General features: G+C 37.5%; 1 protein-coding gene across 5 annotated transcripts in view; it reads right to left on the reverse strand.

The window, feature by feature from the left end:
* STXBP5 (syntaxin binding protein 5) overlaps window positions 1-18,075 on the reverse strand; it is a 165,932-nt gene that overhangs the window by 103,404 nt on the left and 44,453 nt on the right. For 4 of the 5 annotated variants that reach the window (XM_042445840.1, XM_042445839.1, XM_042445838.1 and 1 more), the window contains exons 5-6: window positions 9,658-9,792; window positions 5,652-5,715 (exon numbers count right to left, since the gene is read on the reverse strand). In XM_042445840.1, coding sequence (XP_042301774.1) covers window positions 5,652-5,715; window positions 9,658-9,792 — 199 coding nt within the window. Of the gene's footprint in view, window positions 1-5,651; window positions 5,716-9,657; window positions 9,793-18,075 lie in introns of those variants that run through there. The other variant, XM_042445841.1, reaches the window with a different exon arrangement.

Raw genomic sequence — 18,075 nt, forward strand, 5'->3', positions numbered from 1 at the left:
TGATTATATCTTCCATTAAGTTGCGTTTGGTTCCCTTGAAAAATGAGATATGCTCGCTTTGCATATTAATTTCTGCAACCAAGTTATTGCAGCTGTCAACTGAAATTTCTTGAATTTCATTAGAAATCCCTAAATCTATAAACATTGCAATGTGACACTGAGGTCACTTCTGCTTTCTGTTTGCATATGTCTTTCAGCAAAATACTGGCCAGATACGGGAATAACTGCAGTCCCTGCTGCCTCAAAAATAAATAAATAAATAAATAAATAAATAAATAAATAAAAATTAAAAAAAATCAAGAGAACTAGTACTTTGGTGATAACTCTGTGTGCAGACCATATAGAAGAGCCTTGAACTGATAATGACAGCTGTTATAACTGAACCTGAAGTACTTTCTACAGCTTCAGTGCATAGCGTCATGCAAATATAATTCTCTCAAGCCCATCAAAATAAATAATCATTTAGGACCAAATTCTCTAGAACAGTTTGTAATTTCTCTATCTTGAACTTTTATTATTGCACATACCCATTCATGTACTTTAAGTCCAAGACAAATCTGTGCCCCCATTGTGTTTTGGGTCCATAAACAAAACTGGAGTAACTCCTTTGAATTTACAATGGGATAGGACCTGCTCTAGTGCCCCAATTTGAATTCAGTTGTGTATTTCTTTTTAATTGCATGTTATATTGATACATTAAAATTGAAAAAGGGAAAAATACAGTCAGCCCTCTGTATTCACAGATTCTGCATCCACTAATTTAACCATCCACCACTTGAGAATATACATCTCAAAAACGAAAGAAAGAAAGAAATACAAAAAACAAATTTTGATTTTGCCATTTTACATAAGGGACACCATTCTACTACACCATAATATAATAAGACTTCAATATCCACAGATTTTGGTATCCATGAGAGGTTCAGGAACCAAAATCCAGTGGATAGCATGGCACACTGTACAGAACAAGATAGAAAGATTAAAGGACAAAGAAAAAGATGACTACCCTTCTTCATTTTGGAGGTTATAAAACAGTAATTATCTTAAGCTGCTCTAAATAAAATCCAACAATTCTCTTCTTTCCTTATCCTATTCTCATTATTTCTCAAAGCTATTTTTTTCTCTTTCCAAGAGAAAATCTTGGAAAATAGTTTAATATATCATTACATTATCACTCATCTTTATATAATCATACCAATTGGGCTGTTACATCATATTAAGCAATATTATTTTCTTCCATTTTTAGTAATAACTATCTTACTAGCATAATTGTATAATACTATTTCTTCCAGTTAAAACTGTGAGTGTTACATATAATAAAGTATCACTAAATCTAATCCATCTTCTACATTTCTATCATATTTGACTTTATACAATTATTTACAAATCTCAGTGTAATTTATCTTGTAATCACAGCCCACTTTAAAGCAGACACTACCCCTTTAATTTTAAATATAATTTGAGCCTTTCTCCTCAGCCATACAAACCTCCTCCTCCCCAAATCATCAAACGCTCTCCCCCACATTTTGTTCTTACAGTCATCTTGTTTCCACTCTGTTGAGAGTGGTTACCTGGGAGATCATGCATCCCATGTCCTCACCCACTTTCAGTCCTCTCCACTATGTTGCTACCTAATCCCTCCCTCCAAACCCCTTTTATTTTTCCATATATGTATTTCTCATCCTTTAGACATCATTTAGAGATTAGCTTCCTTCTTATCCTCCCAACTCCAGATTGTAGTTTCTATTTTTAAATCCAATATTTCTTCAACCCTCCTCTCTTCTTTTTAGGCTAATCCCACCACTAAATGAACTTTAATTTGTTCTCCCATATATGTATTCTCCATACTCATCCTTTCCTGATTAGCCCCATCTCTCTCCTCACCTTCATTTGTAGTTTCCATACTAGGAGCCACTATTTTCACTTCATCTGGCATTGCATCCTACCAGATCTGTCATAAGGTTTTAAAATCCAATAGTCCCCAGTCTCAAATCTTTCATCACACCACTTTTCAGATGCTTCATCATGTGTGGGGTATTCTTCAACAGACAACTCTCTGCCGACAGCTTCAGTAAAAATTCTTGAGAAACTTCCATATTCTTTCCTTATATTCAGGACTCACATAGTTAAAAGTCCACAAACCAAAACCTCCACTGTGTCCCTACCTCTGTCTGGTTATAGTCTGGTTACAATCATTTATCAGTTTCTGAAAGATAAGGTCTCCACTTTCTCACAATGTAATTTCCTCTTATTAAATTCAATTCCAATCTATCTTATATTTAATAAAATCCAGTCCATCTATAAAATCACATGATCTCAAATCCTTTGTTATAAACCTTTAGGCACAACAACCAGCTCTTCTTATATTTAAATCATGATCTTATAGGATAAACATCACTTACTCAGTTCTTGAATGCACAAAGAAGGCAGCTTAACAAAGTTTCTGTTCCATAATTTCAATCAGAATTCTTCATGTTTATAATCCTATGGTCTAATTAAACATTTGAAGAAAGCATGTAGCTGGCTCAGTGTCTGACTGATCCATCAAATAAGACTGGTTGCTTTTCATGGCTTGGGCATAGAAGTAGTTCCCATGGCCTCCCCTTGTTCACTGAGCATTCTACTGACCCAAAAGGTGGTTTACTCATGAGTAAACAGGGGATTTGCCCATGAAAGTCTTGAAACCTCTTGACTCATGAGTAGAGGTTTCCAGATATTCATGGGCAAATCCCTCATTTTCCCTTTGGCCCAGGAACATTCCACCAGCCAGAGAACCCTCTGACTATGGTTAATTTAAAGCAAAAGTCCTCCTTGTTGTGGAGCACTAATAAGGAGTGTCATCCAGCCATGTTCCTGCACTGAAGTCCGTAAATATTGTATTTCCATTTGTGCTGTCTCCCTCTTGATTTAGTTTTCTGATACCAGTGATGAAAGATAGCTTCCCATTGGTCATTTTGTGAAAATGATTTCAAACCCTTGCTGAACTACTTGAAGTACCTATTATTGCAGTATTCATTGTTATGGCTTCCCACAAATGGCCAAAGTGATATAATTTTCTTTCTGCTGGCACTTCTCTCATGTCAGTATTGGTGTCTGCTACCTTTTTTTCCTTCTTTTTCTTTCACATTTCCTCTTTATTCTATGCTTCATTTTCTCCAACCTAATGTACAACTAAACAGAGTTTAATATTAATTGTATGGTTATAGAATGAGAGAGAGAGAGAGATTGTCAACCACCTGGTATGGCAGGAAAAGTAAAACTGAAAAGGAGACAGAATCAGGCAGCTGTTAAATGGATTTGACATGAGGGAATATGCCAATGTTGTGGATTGCTCCTTCAGGCCTGAGAATGCAATATAATGGTCAAAGGACAAAACAAACAAAACTGATAAAGTGGAGTAGTACTCTCAACATATATGCCCTTCCAACAAGTATTTTATATTACAATGGAGGAAAACATTACAAAAGGGAGCATGCATTTCTACATTCTACATTGTCATTAAAGAAATGAGTCAAAACTGAGTATTTGTAAATATGCTGTATATGTGACATACATATACACACACATGCGTGTGCGCACACACACATACAGAGGCACTATTTAGGAAATAAAAGCTTTTTTATAGTAATGCTACAAATTTAAAGGTTCAGCACTGGTAGAATACTGTAATAAATTGACATTGCAGAAAGACAAATAATTTTAAAGTTTTTTCAAAAAAATTAAAGCTATTAAAGAGCAATACATGAAATTTATTATAGCTGAACCACAGACTTCACAAAACACCTACTGCTGTTTGGGAATAATCTCCAACAATCTGCTATACTTCCCAGCCAAAAGTGTTAAAAGGTATTATGTAAGTCCCTTCTCTGCACATAAATGTCTTCAAGATCCATTTTTAATCGTAGTATCAAAGGGGATATTCCAATATTTATCATAATCCTGCTCACAAAAAAATTGTAAAATGCTAAATTTGATTTAATCTGGTTACTTTGTAAAATTAGACATCATTCTTATGTAGTGATGTCAGAAAATTATCAATTGCAGGCAAAGATTTGAATTGCTAGAATGCCTGCTTTACTAAAAATGGAAAGGTAAAGTAAACATTTGGTTTTTGAATGCAGGCTTAATACATTTATGTTTGGATCAGCAGTGTCTCATAAGCTGCTAGTACAGTAAGAACAAATATCTAATAGCTATGCTTGCATAACAGTCGAAAATCTCAGAAAAGTCTGCCATTTTGCTGGTTAAATGGTATTTGGAATACTGTATCTGTCTCTTAAACATATGGCATCAAGTTTTACAGCAAAATAGAGGAGGAGGAGGAGGGGAAAAAAGAGAAAAAAGAAAAGGGTAAATGAAATGATGTACAGTTGACCTGCCATTTCTGTGGATTCTGCATCCACTGATTCAACCAACCATGGGTTCGAAAATACTCACCAAATCCCATACCACAAAAAAACCGAAAAACGAACCTTGATATCGTCATTTTATATAAGGCATCATTGTATATAATGGGACTTGAGCATCCATGGATTTTGTATCCACGTGAGGTTCTAAACCCAGAGGATTCAAAGTACTATAGTTTAGAAATCAGCTATATGTAATCATTTGTTTAAAAAATATTATTTGAAAAAATAGTGCTTCCCTGTCTCAGAGTTCAACCAAAAAGAAAAGAAAGAAAGAAAGAAAGAAAGAAGAATAGTTTCTAAACTATTCCATAAGATCAGTAAGTAAAGCGCACAGGTAGCAGCTTTAGTAAGGAAAATCTTCTTAGTAAGGAAAAAAAAATCAAGTGGCCATTTCCAATGCCAAGGGCAGTGTATCTTAAACCAATATGATAACTGTTACATATGTTTCATTCCATTAAGTTCTATAACTTCAAGTACATTAACCAACTACATTAAGGTAGGTACTACAAAAGCACCCCTTTCCTCTAACAGTACTTCAATACCATTTTAAGAGGAAGGTGGGAGGAAGAATCAAGGTTTATAATAGACAAGCAATAAGAGCACAGTTACACTTTTCCCTAGCAGGAGTTTTCCCAATCAAAAGTCACCCAAAGCCATGTCTCTCTCTGGATTTTGGATTTCCAATGTAGTTCACATCTCTAAATGTATGTTTGTGTTGTTTATTTCTACAAAGAAAAATGTATCATCTAAATACATATAACAGATAATGTCATTCTGATTTTTTTTAAATTTTTGAACAGTTGTTATTCACCCGAGCATCATATTACTTTTTTTAACAGACTATTAGCATATGAAAAAGGAAGTGCAGTACTTTCATGCTCAGATTCAATATTCTTATAAATGTCTAGTTTTTAAAAAAGTATTTTTCATGTTTTAACATATCTTTTACTAGGCCTGTAAAAGAGACTTGTAGAGACTTTACTAGAGACTTTACTAGGTCACTACAAAAGAAATTTAAGTACATACAATAGGAAATAAAGCTTGTTGCAATGGTTGTTAAATAGTTACTTTCACTAATATATACATACAAAATGCTACAAAGATATCTCACTGAGAAGTGGGATGTGTGCTCTGATTTATCAGTTAATTTTTTTTCAACATCCTTTAATCAGTTCGATAACTTGAAGGCTCAGCTGTTTTGCTTTTATACACTAATGCTGTAAGTTAAAAAAAAAAGCTTACCTTGCCTTCATCCATTGGATTGTCACTAATATGAACAACAGGCCCAGGATGAGACTTGGATGACCTGAAAATGTAAACATTATCTATTTTTAAAACTAAATACAGACTTGTAGTTAGCCTGTTTATACAGTCGTTCACAAATTTATTCATCTATTGTATTTTCAGCCAATTGGCAAATTATTCTTCCTAGTTCTGTTACATTTGTTCTTTTAAGTTTTCCACTGTTATACTGCTGTTGCAGAGATAACATTTTTTGAGAAAAATATTATTATCCTTCCTTTCTCCCAGAAATGGGACTCACAGTGGCTTACATATTAAAAAGATTACAACTAAAAATACAACATCAAAACCAAATTAAACTATCACCATATTAAAACATATACTCAAACATGATTTTAAAAGTTACACAATGTAATTTAAACCAGTACAGCACTTACAGAATTTTGTTAAAAGCCTATCTGAATTCTTTAAAAAAAAGATCTTCACCTGCTACCCAAAGGAGGGGCCACCCTACCCTCCCTAGGAAGGGAACTCCAAAGTGCAGGGACAGCCATTGAGAAGGTCCTCGCTTGTCTCCTACAGATCTCTGGGGCCAGGCAGGTTTATAACTAGAAATATGGTCTATGACAGCCTGTACCTAAGCCAAATAGCCATATTTACTTAAATTCTGCTTGGGGGGGGGGGGGGGGGGGCACAAGATGGGTTATAATGAATTCACAGCATACAAATGTTAAAAGGCAATTAAACCATCTTAAAAGTAAAACTGCTTAAAAACATAAGCCATTTCTCCATGCCTTTAAAAGGGATGCCTATGTGTCTTCTTTGAATGAATGCCTGAAGGAGGTAATGGGGTGGATGAAGAAAAACAAATTGAAACTAAATAAATTCAGACAAGATACAGGTGTTTACTATCAAAAGTCTTAACTGGGATTGGAGGTTGTGGATGGGGTTATATTTTCCATGAAAAACAGTGTTCACAACTTGGAAGTGCTCCTGGGTCCCTCTCCCCAAATGTTACCCCAGATAGATATGACGGTCTGGCGTAGTTGTTATCAGCTTTGCCAGACACACCAGCTGTGTCCCTTCCTAGAATTGGAACCTAACGATCATAGTGCACACAGTGGTAACCTCACAGTGGACTTCTCCAATGCCCTCTACATTGGGTTACCATTTTATCAAGTTCAGAAACTTCAAAATAGTTCAAAATACAGCAGCCAGACTGATTGCTGGGACATCTAGGAGTGAGCATATTACACCAATATTAAAATCACTCCACTGCTTGCCAGTTAGTTTCCAGATGAAGTAGAAAGTGTTGATTATTACCTTTGAGACATGGTTTGGGGTCCAGATTACCTATAGGATCACCCTCTTCCCTATAATGCATACATTTACTTCAACTGGCCAAAACTAGACTGTAATCCCAAGGTCATTTTCATCAACTGTCCCTACATTGCAAAATGGCCTGCCAGGATATATTCAATAGCTAAACATGCTGTCTGAATTTAAAACAATATTAAAGACCTATCTCTTCCAGCAGACTTACTCAGTCAATTTTAAAACTGTGTATTTTAAATTGGCATATTTTAACTTGGATGATTTTAATGGTAATGGCCGTTTTAATCCTATGTTTGTTTTAATTGACGTGTTTAATGGTAAATTATATATATTGTATTTTAATCTATGTTGCACACCACCTCAAGTCTTGGGGAGAGACAGGTAATAAATAAATAAATAAATACATACATACATACATACATACATACCATGCAGTACAGTATACAAGGCCTTTTCCTCAAAAAATAATTCCCATGAGAGTTAAAGATTGTGGAAACATAGTAAGAAAGGTGAAGGGAGTTCCTGAGCCTGGAAGCAGCCACTGAGAAGGCACCCACTGCTTTCTACCAAATGCACCTTGAGGGTGGTGGGACAAAAAGAAGAGCTGCCCCCAAAGATTTCAAAATACAGGTAAGTTCCTTTAAGTAACCTGAACCTGAGCACATAGGGCTTCATAGGGCATCGCTAGCATGTTGAATTGTGCCCCAAAACCAGACAGACAGACAGACAGACAAGGGAGCTGTTCCAACAAGAGAGTTGTGTGCTCCCTGTATCCAGCCCAGTTAATAATCTAGTGGCATCTCTTTGGACCAGCACAAGTTTCCTCACACTGTTCAAAGGCAGCCTCACAAAAAGTTTGTTACAGTAATCCAAAAAGGATGTAACTAAGGTATGAATCACCACGACCAGGTCTGACATCTCAAGGACAGAACAGCTGGCACACAAGCCTTAACTGTACAAATGTCCTCCTGGCCAATGCCAAGACTTGAGCTTCCAGGCTAAGGTTGAATCCAGGAGCACACCTAAGCCACAGACCTGCATCTTTATGGAGAGCACAAGCCACATCTAACACGGGCTAAATCTCTATTCCCTGATCTTCCTTTCAGCTAACCAAGAGCAACCCTGTCTTGCCTGGACCAAGACTCAAGTTGTTTGCCCTCATCCAATCCAATCCTCAACAGGCACCACTTTAGCACCAAAAATATTTATATGTACACAACTGAATTTGAGTGATTTACTATTTTAAATTCTTTAATAAAATGTCCCTGTAAAGTAAACATACATAAGGCTAAATCCAATGTTGATTGTACATAGCACAGGCCTACATAACATAACTGTACATAACAAACAGACCAGTTAGAAGAATAGATTTCAATAGGCCTGTTCTAGATACGACCAACAATGGATTTAGCTCCACAGGATTAATAACAGACTTTTGTTTGTTTATAACGTTTTTCTCTGGATACAATCCATATGACTTTGAAGTTACGTTAAATTAATACAGGGACGTAGCCGGGCAGGGGGGTCCTTGGGGTCCGGACTCCCCTTCCATTAAAAAAATGAATGGTGCGTGCTGCTGCGCCACTGCACCCAAGCCCCATTATAATGGTGGCACTTAGTCTGGACCCCCCTTTTAAAAATCCTGGCTACATCCCTGATTAATAAATCAGAATGGATGATCTACGGTGTATTTTCTAAGTGATTCAACACCTCCTGTTTGATCTTGGAAGCAAAGCAGAGTCAGCCCTGGTGAGTACTTGGATGAGAAACCACAAACAAATACCAGGTGCTGTAGGGTACATTTCAGAGCAATGAACTGGCAAAACCACCATGGAGTATTCCTTGCCTACGAAAACCCTATGAAATTGATGAGGTTGCCATAAGTCATCGAGCAATTTGAAGGCATAAATAGATACACACACACACACACTGTTGTTGATATTGTTGTGTGCCTTTAAGTCATTTATGACTTAGCGTCACTAAGGCAAGCATATCACTGGGTTTCCTTGGCAAGATATGTTCAGAGAGGGTTGCCTTTGCCTTTCCCTGAACCTGAGAGAAGTGTGACCTCCCCAAGGTTTCCATGGCTGAGCAGGAATTAAAAACCTCATCTCCAGAGTCACAGTCCAATGCTTAAATCACTACACAATGCTGGCAGCTATACACACAGGCCTCTATACATAAAATGGCTCTCAAAAAACATTGAAGAATTCATTGGATACTGGAAATACTTTTCTCTATCTGAAAACACAAAATTAAAACACACACACACACACACACACACACGGGTACAAAAATATATGGAAAACAATTCTACAACTACACTGAAACTATGACTCTGTGTACTACAAAGTATAGTTCTAAAATCTCATCACTGAGTACATTGAGACATACTGTTCAATAAAGAGGCATATGACTGTAATGTTCCAAATGAACTTTAATAAACAAGAATGCAACATTTCTCAATATTTTATACATAGCGGTGATATTATCTTGAAGCACTTGTATCATTTTAAATATCCATGCACAGCTGACAGATTAGTAGCCAAGGTTTTTCAACAGCAACAAAAGACGTTGCAAACTTTTATATTTAGCATGTTCTGTCAGTTAGAACACACTTATAAAAATTAACAAATGTATCACATTTGTTTTTAACTCAAACCATACTCACAGTTCAATGGCTTTATTCCACATGATGACATAGCCTGAGAGAGAGAAGGACTCCACATTGACAATGTGTATATTTCCTCTTTCAGTGCCCACGTACAGCCATTTACTCTGGAAAGGCAGATGGCAAAATGTTATCCTGAAAGAGAACACATACAAAAATGGAATTTACAAAAATATAATTTCTCTAAATTTTAAGGTCAAACACTAAAAATCAATAGAGGAACACACTGTTTTGTTGTTGTTGTGCCATTTCTGTCTTATGGCAACCTTAAGACAAGTGGGATATTCTTGGCCAGATTTGTTCAGAGGTGGGTTACCTTTGCCTTCCTCTGAGGCTGAGAGGAGGGTGATTGCCCAAGGGTTTCCATGGCTAAGTGGGAATTCAAACCTTGTTCTCCAGAGTCAAGGTCCAGTGTTCAAACCACTATACCACACCAGCTCCTACACATTGTTGTACTTCACATATATCCTCATAAAGGTTTTATCAAATTCACACTCAGATGATTGAACTGTATTTAACCTACGTCTGTTTTTTCACTGAGAAGCCATGCACAACTGAAATAATTTCCCAACTCCAACTTCAAAAAAGTAGTCTGAATGTGTGTGTCCACTATATAAACAGAGAACACTGAAAATATAATACTAATTGTTCAATTCCAAACAAGAATGCATAATTATACATTAATAGGTCTTGATTATCATGTTATGATATGGTACTGAACTTGTTCCATGACACAAAAGATGTAGTATGTTAAACAATTTAAAATACCCAAAATGAGTGATTATGCAAAAATCCACAATATATTTAGAACAAATTGCTAAATATGGAGATATAAAACTAGGTTAGAAAGTGCTCTGCTGTCACACAAAAAAGGATGCCACAGCCAAATGCAACTGCTTAATAAAAAAAAAAAACACCTTTATTTTCATTTGATATAGAAACCAGACTCCTCCTATAAAGAACAATCTGAAGCACCCATTATTCTAAATTTCTTCAAAGGTTTTAATTTTAGGTAGTTGTGCCTGAAAATATAGGCATGAAACATAAAAAGAGAGGCTCAAGGCTTGTTGCTCATGTAGTATGTGGGTCCACTTTCTTAGGGTCTTCAAATTGACTGGAAATGAGTGAAATGTGTCACTTAAATATCCAAGATGGTCAGTTTCTCCTTTCTTAAAAGCTTCTATTTTGACAATGATTTCTTGGGAATAACACACAATAATGAAGAGCATAAACTTGCTATATGGAGGTAAGGAAGTGATAAGAGATTCTGGCTACTAAAATTACTAATAGTAAGCAAGAGTCAATATTCATTAGAAGAAAAGCTTTGTCTGAGTTCAGTATTTGTGGGCATGAATCTGACTAATGAAACAGTAGACCTAAAGTGGGACTGCCACAGTAGAGCACTAATTCAAGTAAGCAATAATAAACTCCTATTGAATCTAAATGCATTTTGAGTAATTACTTACATAAATGTATGAAGAGTGAGGCAAGGTCACTTGAGAGGCAATTTGTAGATGCTTGCAATGGATTTCCTTTGCTAGTTGTAGGCCATATGTTTCCTTTGATAAAACTGTCAAAGCTACTTAAGTGAAACCTTTATCATGATTTGCCAAACTTAGTGTAGTGCATAACAATTAAACAAACAGTACTGTTCATTTTTTTAAAAATTCACTGCGACGTCTTAAACACTGAAGCTCCAATAAAGCAAAACTCTGTAGAATTTGGCTAAACCACCTTTATACAAGATTTTTAACTGGCTATGTTTTACTGGCTTACCTGTCTCTTAAAACATTTTTGCTATGTTTTTATTCTTATTTGTTGTTTCACTATAACTGAACATTTTTTCTTCTATAACAACTTTAAGAAATTTTCATTACAGGAGACCTAAAAATACCATATACAGCCAGAATGAAGTAGTGATCTGAGTGTTGGACTAGGACCCTGGGAGACCAAGGTTTGAATTCCCACTCAGCCATGGAAATCTTCTGGGTGACCTGGGGCAAGTCACACTCTCTCAGCCTCAGACAAAGGCAAGGGAAAAACCCCTCTGAACAAGAAAACCCAGTGATGGGTTCACCTGAGGGTAGCTTTAAGTCAGAAATGACTTAAAAGTATACCACCACCACCAAGTACTGTAAGTTAAATGAAAAAATATATATAAACAAAAGCAGAGAGATTCATACAGTGGCAGATTTTTCCAGCAAACAGCTGCTGATGCTGAAAATGAATCTAGAGTTTCAAGCAAGACTAAACCTTCTGAAATCAATTTCAAATGGAAGGCAACAATGTTGTATAACTCACAAAAAGATACTGAGACAATCCACATAAACACGTTTGCTGAAGTCACTCTGATACAGAATGAAATACAGACTGAGACCTGGAAAAATATTCCATGTTTTCTGACAGGGTGACTCTTGAAACAAAAAGAGAGGTAACTGCAAGCATGCTGGAAGTCTTCCAAAAACTTTTTTTAAACAACTACAGAACAAGGGATCTTCTTGAAGCAGGTTTTTGAACAACACTGACAAATCCATTCTGTTTTTCCTGATTTCTTCTCTCATGTACATTCTGCAGTTTGAACCTCATAAATCTGCTCTGAGAAGCCTAATTAATCTTGTTAGTATAATAGCACTGCACAGAAGTACTAACGCAACACCCTTAAATATCACTGTAACTTCATCCTGTCCACATGCAATTGCCATGGGCAATAGCTAAGAAAATCCATCACTGTGTTTATAAAAACATAGGTCACAACATTATTTCTTTCACACAAACATTAATTCTGTCATAATTTGTTTGGAGCAATTTTGCTAACATCTAATCTCACCTTGATTATCTGATTCTTTTGCATCTGTCTCCCACCCCCCATCCTAAATCTGTTTTAAATCGCTTAAAGGCAATATTCTACAAACGGAAAACAGAAGTTCATATTGTCAAGTCACATATAGGTGTGTACAGCTCAAGTGTTCTACAACTGCTGTCCGTGTGTTCTCCAGAAGAAATGCTGCTGGCATGGTTGTACAAAGGCTTAATGGAATAAGGTCTGAAAAGCCACTAAAAGCATACGTAAGACACAAAAACAGGATGGAAAGATAAAAGACTAAGCAGCTACCAAAAATAATTCATAGACAAGCACCAGCAAATAAGTTAAATCTACTTCAACAGGGAAAGAACTCATGGCCCAAAAGTCTATCTTTAAAAGGTCATTAAAGAATGGGTGAGGGATGGAGTTCCTCCTGAAAGGCCCCTGCTTGAGTCCCAAATAGAATTATTCTGGGTTTCATTTAGATACATTGGAGAGTGTCCAGTAATGATTTCAGCAGGCATAAAGTCTTGTGCAAAAGAAGGAAAATTTTCACACATTCAGCCACAAATAATAAATGACTTTAAAAATCATTACCAGTGTCTGGAATTAGGTATGGAAACAAATATGTTTCCAAACAAGCCCCTATTAACAATTGGGACTCCATGTTGTTGGTCAACTGTAGTTTCCAAGCACTCTTCCTAGACAGTCCTTTGTATGAAGTATACTATAGTAATCTAGACTTAATATACTGTAATTAAAGTGTGTTTCACCATGGTCCTATTTACTGTCCACAGACCACAACAATTTAGGTCCATGATATTTCAAATACTGCTTTATACTACATGAAAATGTCCATAATCTGAGAACTTCATCCTAGATCCAAATGTGTCCACGATCAAGAGTGGCTAGATTGATAGATAGACAAGACAGAGCTTTCTTCTGTAGCAGCATTCAGACCAGGGGTAGGCAACCTTTTTGAGCCGGGGGCCGGGTTGCTGTCCCTCAGACAACTGGGGGGCCAAAGCAAAAAAATAAATAATTAAATAATTTTTAAAAATTTTTAATAGATAAATAAATCGGGACAAATATAGGACAGCATTTTCAAATGGTGGACACTTTTTTTAAAAAGTGGAGGACACACGAATAAATTTGCTGATTTTTTAAAAATGGTAATATAAATGCATGTTTCTGAGGCTTCTATAGACAATTGCCCCTGCACGCGAGAGGCCAAAGGCCCCGGCGGCAATCGGCGGCAGGACCAGGCTGGGGCCGGTCCCAAGGCCTCGCCGGGCCGCAGGTTGCCTACCCCTGATTCAGACCATAGAACTCCCATCCCAGGGAAATCTGGGTTTCTAAGGCAGTAAAAACTGTACTGTTTAGTCAGGATTTTGGCTTTGTAAACTTATTTTTTCTCCTTTAAAAAAAGGTTTACTTTTTGTGCTCTGTTTTTAATCTGCTAAGACTATACATTCATTCAAGGGCCCTCTAACAGTATCTAAGTATTTTAAATTAATATATAAATGAAATAATTTCTATCATCCAAGGAAAAAATGATGTTGAGAAATCAAACACCTAGAACTGAGAATACCTAACACACAGGAAAGGAGGCAAGCAGTTTCCAATCATGACATTCCTTCATATTTGAATGTCAAAATATGATTTGTTTCCTAAGCCATTAGTGCAAACTTCAGTTTGTGTGTTACCTGAACTGAATATGAACAGAAAATTATAATGATTACAAGAACTATATTAAATGGGAAAAGCTATTTGGGAACATAAAGCTTGTTGAGTGAAAGAATACTTTAATATAGACAAGAACTTCCACTTAATGTTTTAAATTTAACATTAAGCCACTATGTTAATAACTTATGGATGTGCCTACCATGTAGTCAAGAGTATTTTAATTGACTTATTAAAAATTCATAGTCAAGCATTTATGTGTCTTTATAAAAATTATGTACAGTGCTGGTTAATGGAAAATACTATAAACTAGGTCACAGCAGTTGGCAGGAAGTTTTTTGTTAAGAGTCTAACAAACCTGATCAGGACAGCTTTAAACTGAATGATGTGGGGGAGGGAGACAGTATTCTTGACGGCAGGAGTTCCTCAAGTACTGAATGTTATTCAGAGACAATTGGGCAAATACAAGAACCCAACAATGGGAGGGTAAAAAAATTGCTTAAATCAGCAGTTAAGGGGAATGACCAATGGTCTTAGATATCTCTATACCAGTGGTTCCCAAACTATTACAAATATCTTGGACTTCAACTCCCATAAGCCCCAGCCAGACTGGCATATGATCAGGAATTGTGGAAGCTGAAGTCAGAAACACCTGGCGAACCAAAGTTTGGGAACCACTGTTCTATATTAATGCACAGAGCATGGGAAATAAACAAGATGAACTTGAACTCTTAGCACAACAAAGCAAACATGCTATAATAGGCATCACTGAAACCTGGTGGGATGATTTACTACAGTAATGTAGTAAAAGAGTATAACCTATTTCAGAGAAACGGACCAAACAGGAAAGGAGGAGGAGTAGTGTTATATGCCAAGGATACTTACATCTGTTAAGAGATCCATGACCTAAATCCTCAGAACCAGGTAAAAATTAAGAAAGAGAGAAACAATACTGAAGTCATTGTAGGAGTGTACTACAGACCCGCAAGTCAGACTGAGCACTTAGGTTATGCTTTCCTGGAACAGATTACCAAACATTCAGAAAAGAGAGATGCAGTAGTAATGGAGGATTTCAACCTTCCCGATATTTCTGGAAGAGGCAACCAGGGGGGGGGGGTTCATCTTTTTTAGATCTGATCCTAACCAACAGTAATGACCTGGTTTATGGGGTGGAAGTGGTGGGATCCTTAAGTGGGAGTGACCATGTTCTCCTAGAGTTTGTTATAGAGTGGAAAGGAAAATCTGAGACTTAAAGAAAGCTGATTTCCATAAACACAGAGAAATACTATGGGGTGATCCTGTGGTCAAGAACACTAAAAGAGAAGGTAATTCATGGTGGATGGGAGTTTCTTAAAAGTGAGATATTGAGACACAATTTCAAACAGTTTCAATGAGGAGGAAAAATGGGAGGTGTCTATAAACAAAACAGGATGGATGTCTAAAGAACTCTCAACTGGGATAAAATTTAAAATGGACATGTGCAAGAAATGAAAAAGGGGGAAATCACCAAAGAGGAATTCAAACAAATAGCTAACACGTAAAGAGAGAAGGCCAAAAAAGTTAAAGTGCAGAGTGAACTTGGGCTTGCTAGAGAGGTTAAAAAAAATAAAAAGACCTTTGTTGTTGTTGTTGTTGTTATGTCCATGGCAAAAGGAAGAATAAGGAAATGGTAGGGCCACTACCTGGAGAAGATGGCAAAATACTAACAGAAGACAGAGAAAAGGCATAACACTTTCTTTTACTTGGTCTTTTTCCTTCTTCCAAAAGGAAACAATGCTCAACCTGTTGAGCCATGTTTAAATATCTGAAAGGATGTCAGATTGAAGATAGAGTAAGCTTGTTTTCTACCTCTCCAGAGACCAGGACATGGAGCAATGGAATCAAACCACAGGAAGAGACTCCACCTAAATATTAGGAAATACTTTCTGACAGTAAGAGATGTTCAGCAGTGGAATATGCTATCTTGGAGGCTGGTAGTTTTTAAACATTTGCAGGTTTTTAAACAGTGTCTGAATTGTCATATGTTTGGAATACTTTGATTGTGTATTCTTGCATAGAAGAGGGTTGAGCCTTTTTGGTCTCTTCCACAGTCTGAGTCTATAATTCTAGTCCTATCTTTTTCTTCAGAATTTTTCCTTTGTATCAGTGTTCTCAACAGCTGACATTAATTCCCCAGGACTAAGAAGTATTCAGAAGGCAGTTAAAGGACATTTCAGTTTGAGTTCCTGAAATTCTGTGCAATTCACTGGATTTATCTATTCCTATTTGGTAACGCAACAAGCAGCAAAAGCTGCAAAAGCTTCCCCTGTTTCTTCAACCACATAAACCTCTACTCTTATCCTTTTCATGGGGGAAAAGGAAGAGCCTTCTCCCAAGGAACAAAGATTCAAACCTATACTTATCTCAGTTTTATTTCCATTCCAAAAATGAAGTTTTTACTACTTTAGCCAAAAAAATAAAATAAAATAAAAAGCCTCAGATCCTATTTTGCAAACAATTAAGTTATTACAGTAGGAAAACACTCTGATTTTCATTAATTTTCCACATAATGCAGTTAACCAGATTAAACATACATTGGCTTTGAATCCAGGGCAGGTTACAAACCATCATTAGGAATGTCCTGAGGACGTCCCAGTTTGAAAAAGGGGCGTCTCTTCTAGCCACCCCTTACCCTATCACGGACTCAGGCCATACAAAATGGTGGCGCCCTGTTCATACGGGCACTGCCATTTTGACGTAGCGGATGCTCTGCATCCACACGTGGCGCACCGGAAGTGATGCCGCGAGTGCGCCCTTTGGTACTCACAGCACCTCTTCCGGGGCCTGAGAAGGAGCCCGATTTCCGGGAGCCATGCTGTTTAAAGGCTGCGGTTCCCGGACGCTGCAAGCAGAGGTAGAGCCAGACTGCTGCTTCTCAGCGGTCTGTAACGCGCCCAAGTTTGTTCTCAAGTTATTCCACAGGATACTCCTGTCAGCTGAAACGGTAGGTGAGCAGGAAGAAACGACAGCGCATAACTGAGGGACTGCTCAAAATGGAGAGGGTGAGAAGCTGAAGATGGAAATCCATGAAAACTGATTTCCCTTTTCTACAAACTGTGTCGGACTGAAAGCCTTCTGTGCACAGAAAAATTCCCTACAATCACAGAAAATAAATATCTGCATCAAGCGATCAAACATAATGAATTACATGTTAGGACCTGTAGTCAGATTCATGAATAAGAGCTGGGAGCTGGAGAAATCAGAATAATAATAATAATTATAGGATTTATTTATATGCTGCCCAATCACTGGGAATCCAGGAGGCTTACAACAGAGGGGATAATAGACGGTTCCCTGCCCTCAGGCTTATAATCTAAAAGACACGACACAAAAGGAGAAGGGAATGGTGAGGGGGGGGAGGGGATCAGGTCCAGCATTCTTCTCTCCCTCTGAGGCCTGGACCAAGGCAGATGGACTGGAGGGAGGGCTCTTCTTCTTCAGGCTAGCCCTGCTGGAGCTGGGCCAGCCTATTCTCTCCCTCACAGGCCAAAAGATGACAGTTATGGAGGGAGGAGCTTCTTTCTTCAGGCTAGCCCTGATGGAGCTGGGCCAGCCAATTATCTCCCTCACAGGCCAAAAGATGACAGTTATGGAGGGAGGAGCCTCTTTCTTCAGGCTAGCCCTGATGGAGCTGGGTCAGCCTATTCTCTCCCTCACAGGCCGAAAGATGACAGTTATGTAGGGAGGAGTCTCTTTCTTCAGGCTAGCCCTGATGGAGCTGGGTCAGCCTATTCTCTCCCTCACAGGCTGAAGGATGACAGTTATGGAAGGAGGAGCCTCTTTCTTCAGGCTAGCCCTGATGGAGCTGGGCCAACCTATTCTCTCACTCATAGGCCGAAGGAAGACAGTTATGGAGGGAGGAGCCTCTTTCTTCAGGCTAGCCCTGATGGAGC

The sequence above is a fragment of the Sceloporus undulatus genome, chromosome 1 (genome assembly GCF_019175285.1).
Source record: "Sceloporus undulatus isolate JIND9_A2432 ecotype Alabama chromosome 1, SceUnd_v1.1, whole genome shotgun sequence".
Lineage (NCBI taxonomy): Eukaryota > Metazoa > Chordata > Lepidosauria > Squamata > Phrynosomatidae > Sceloporus > Sceloporus undulatus.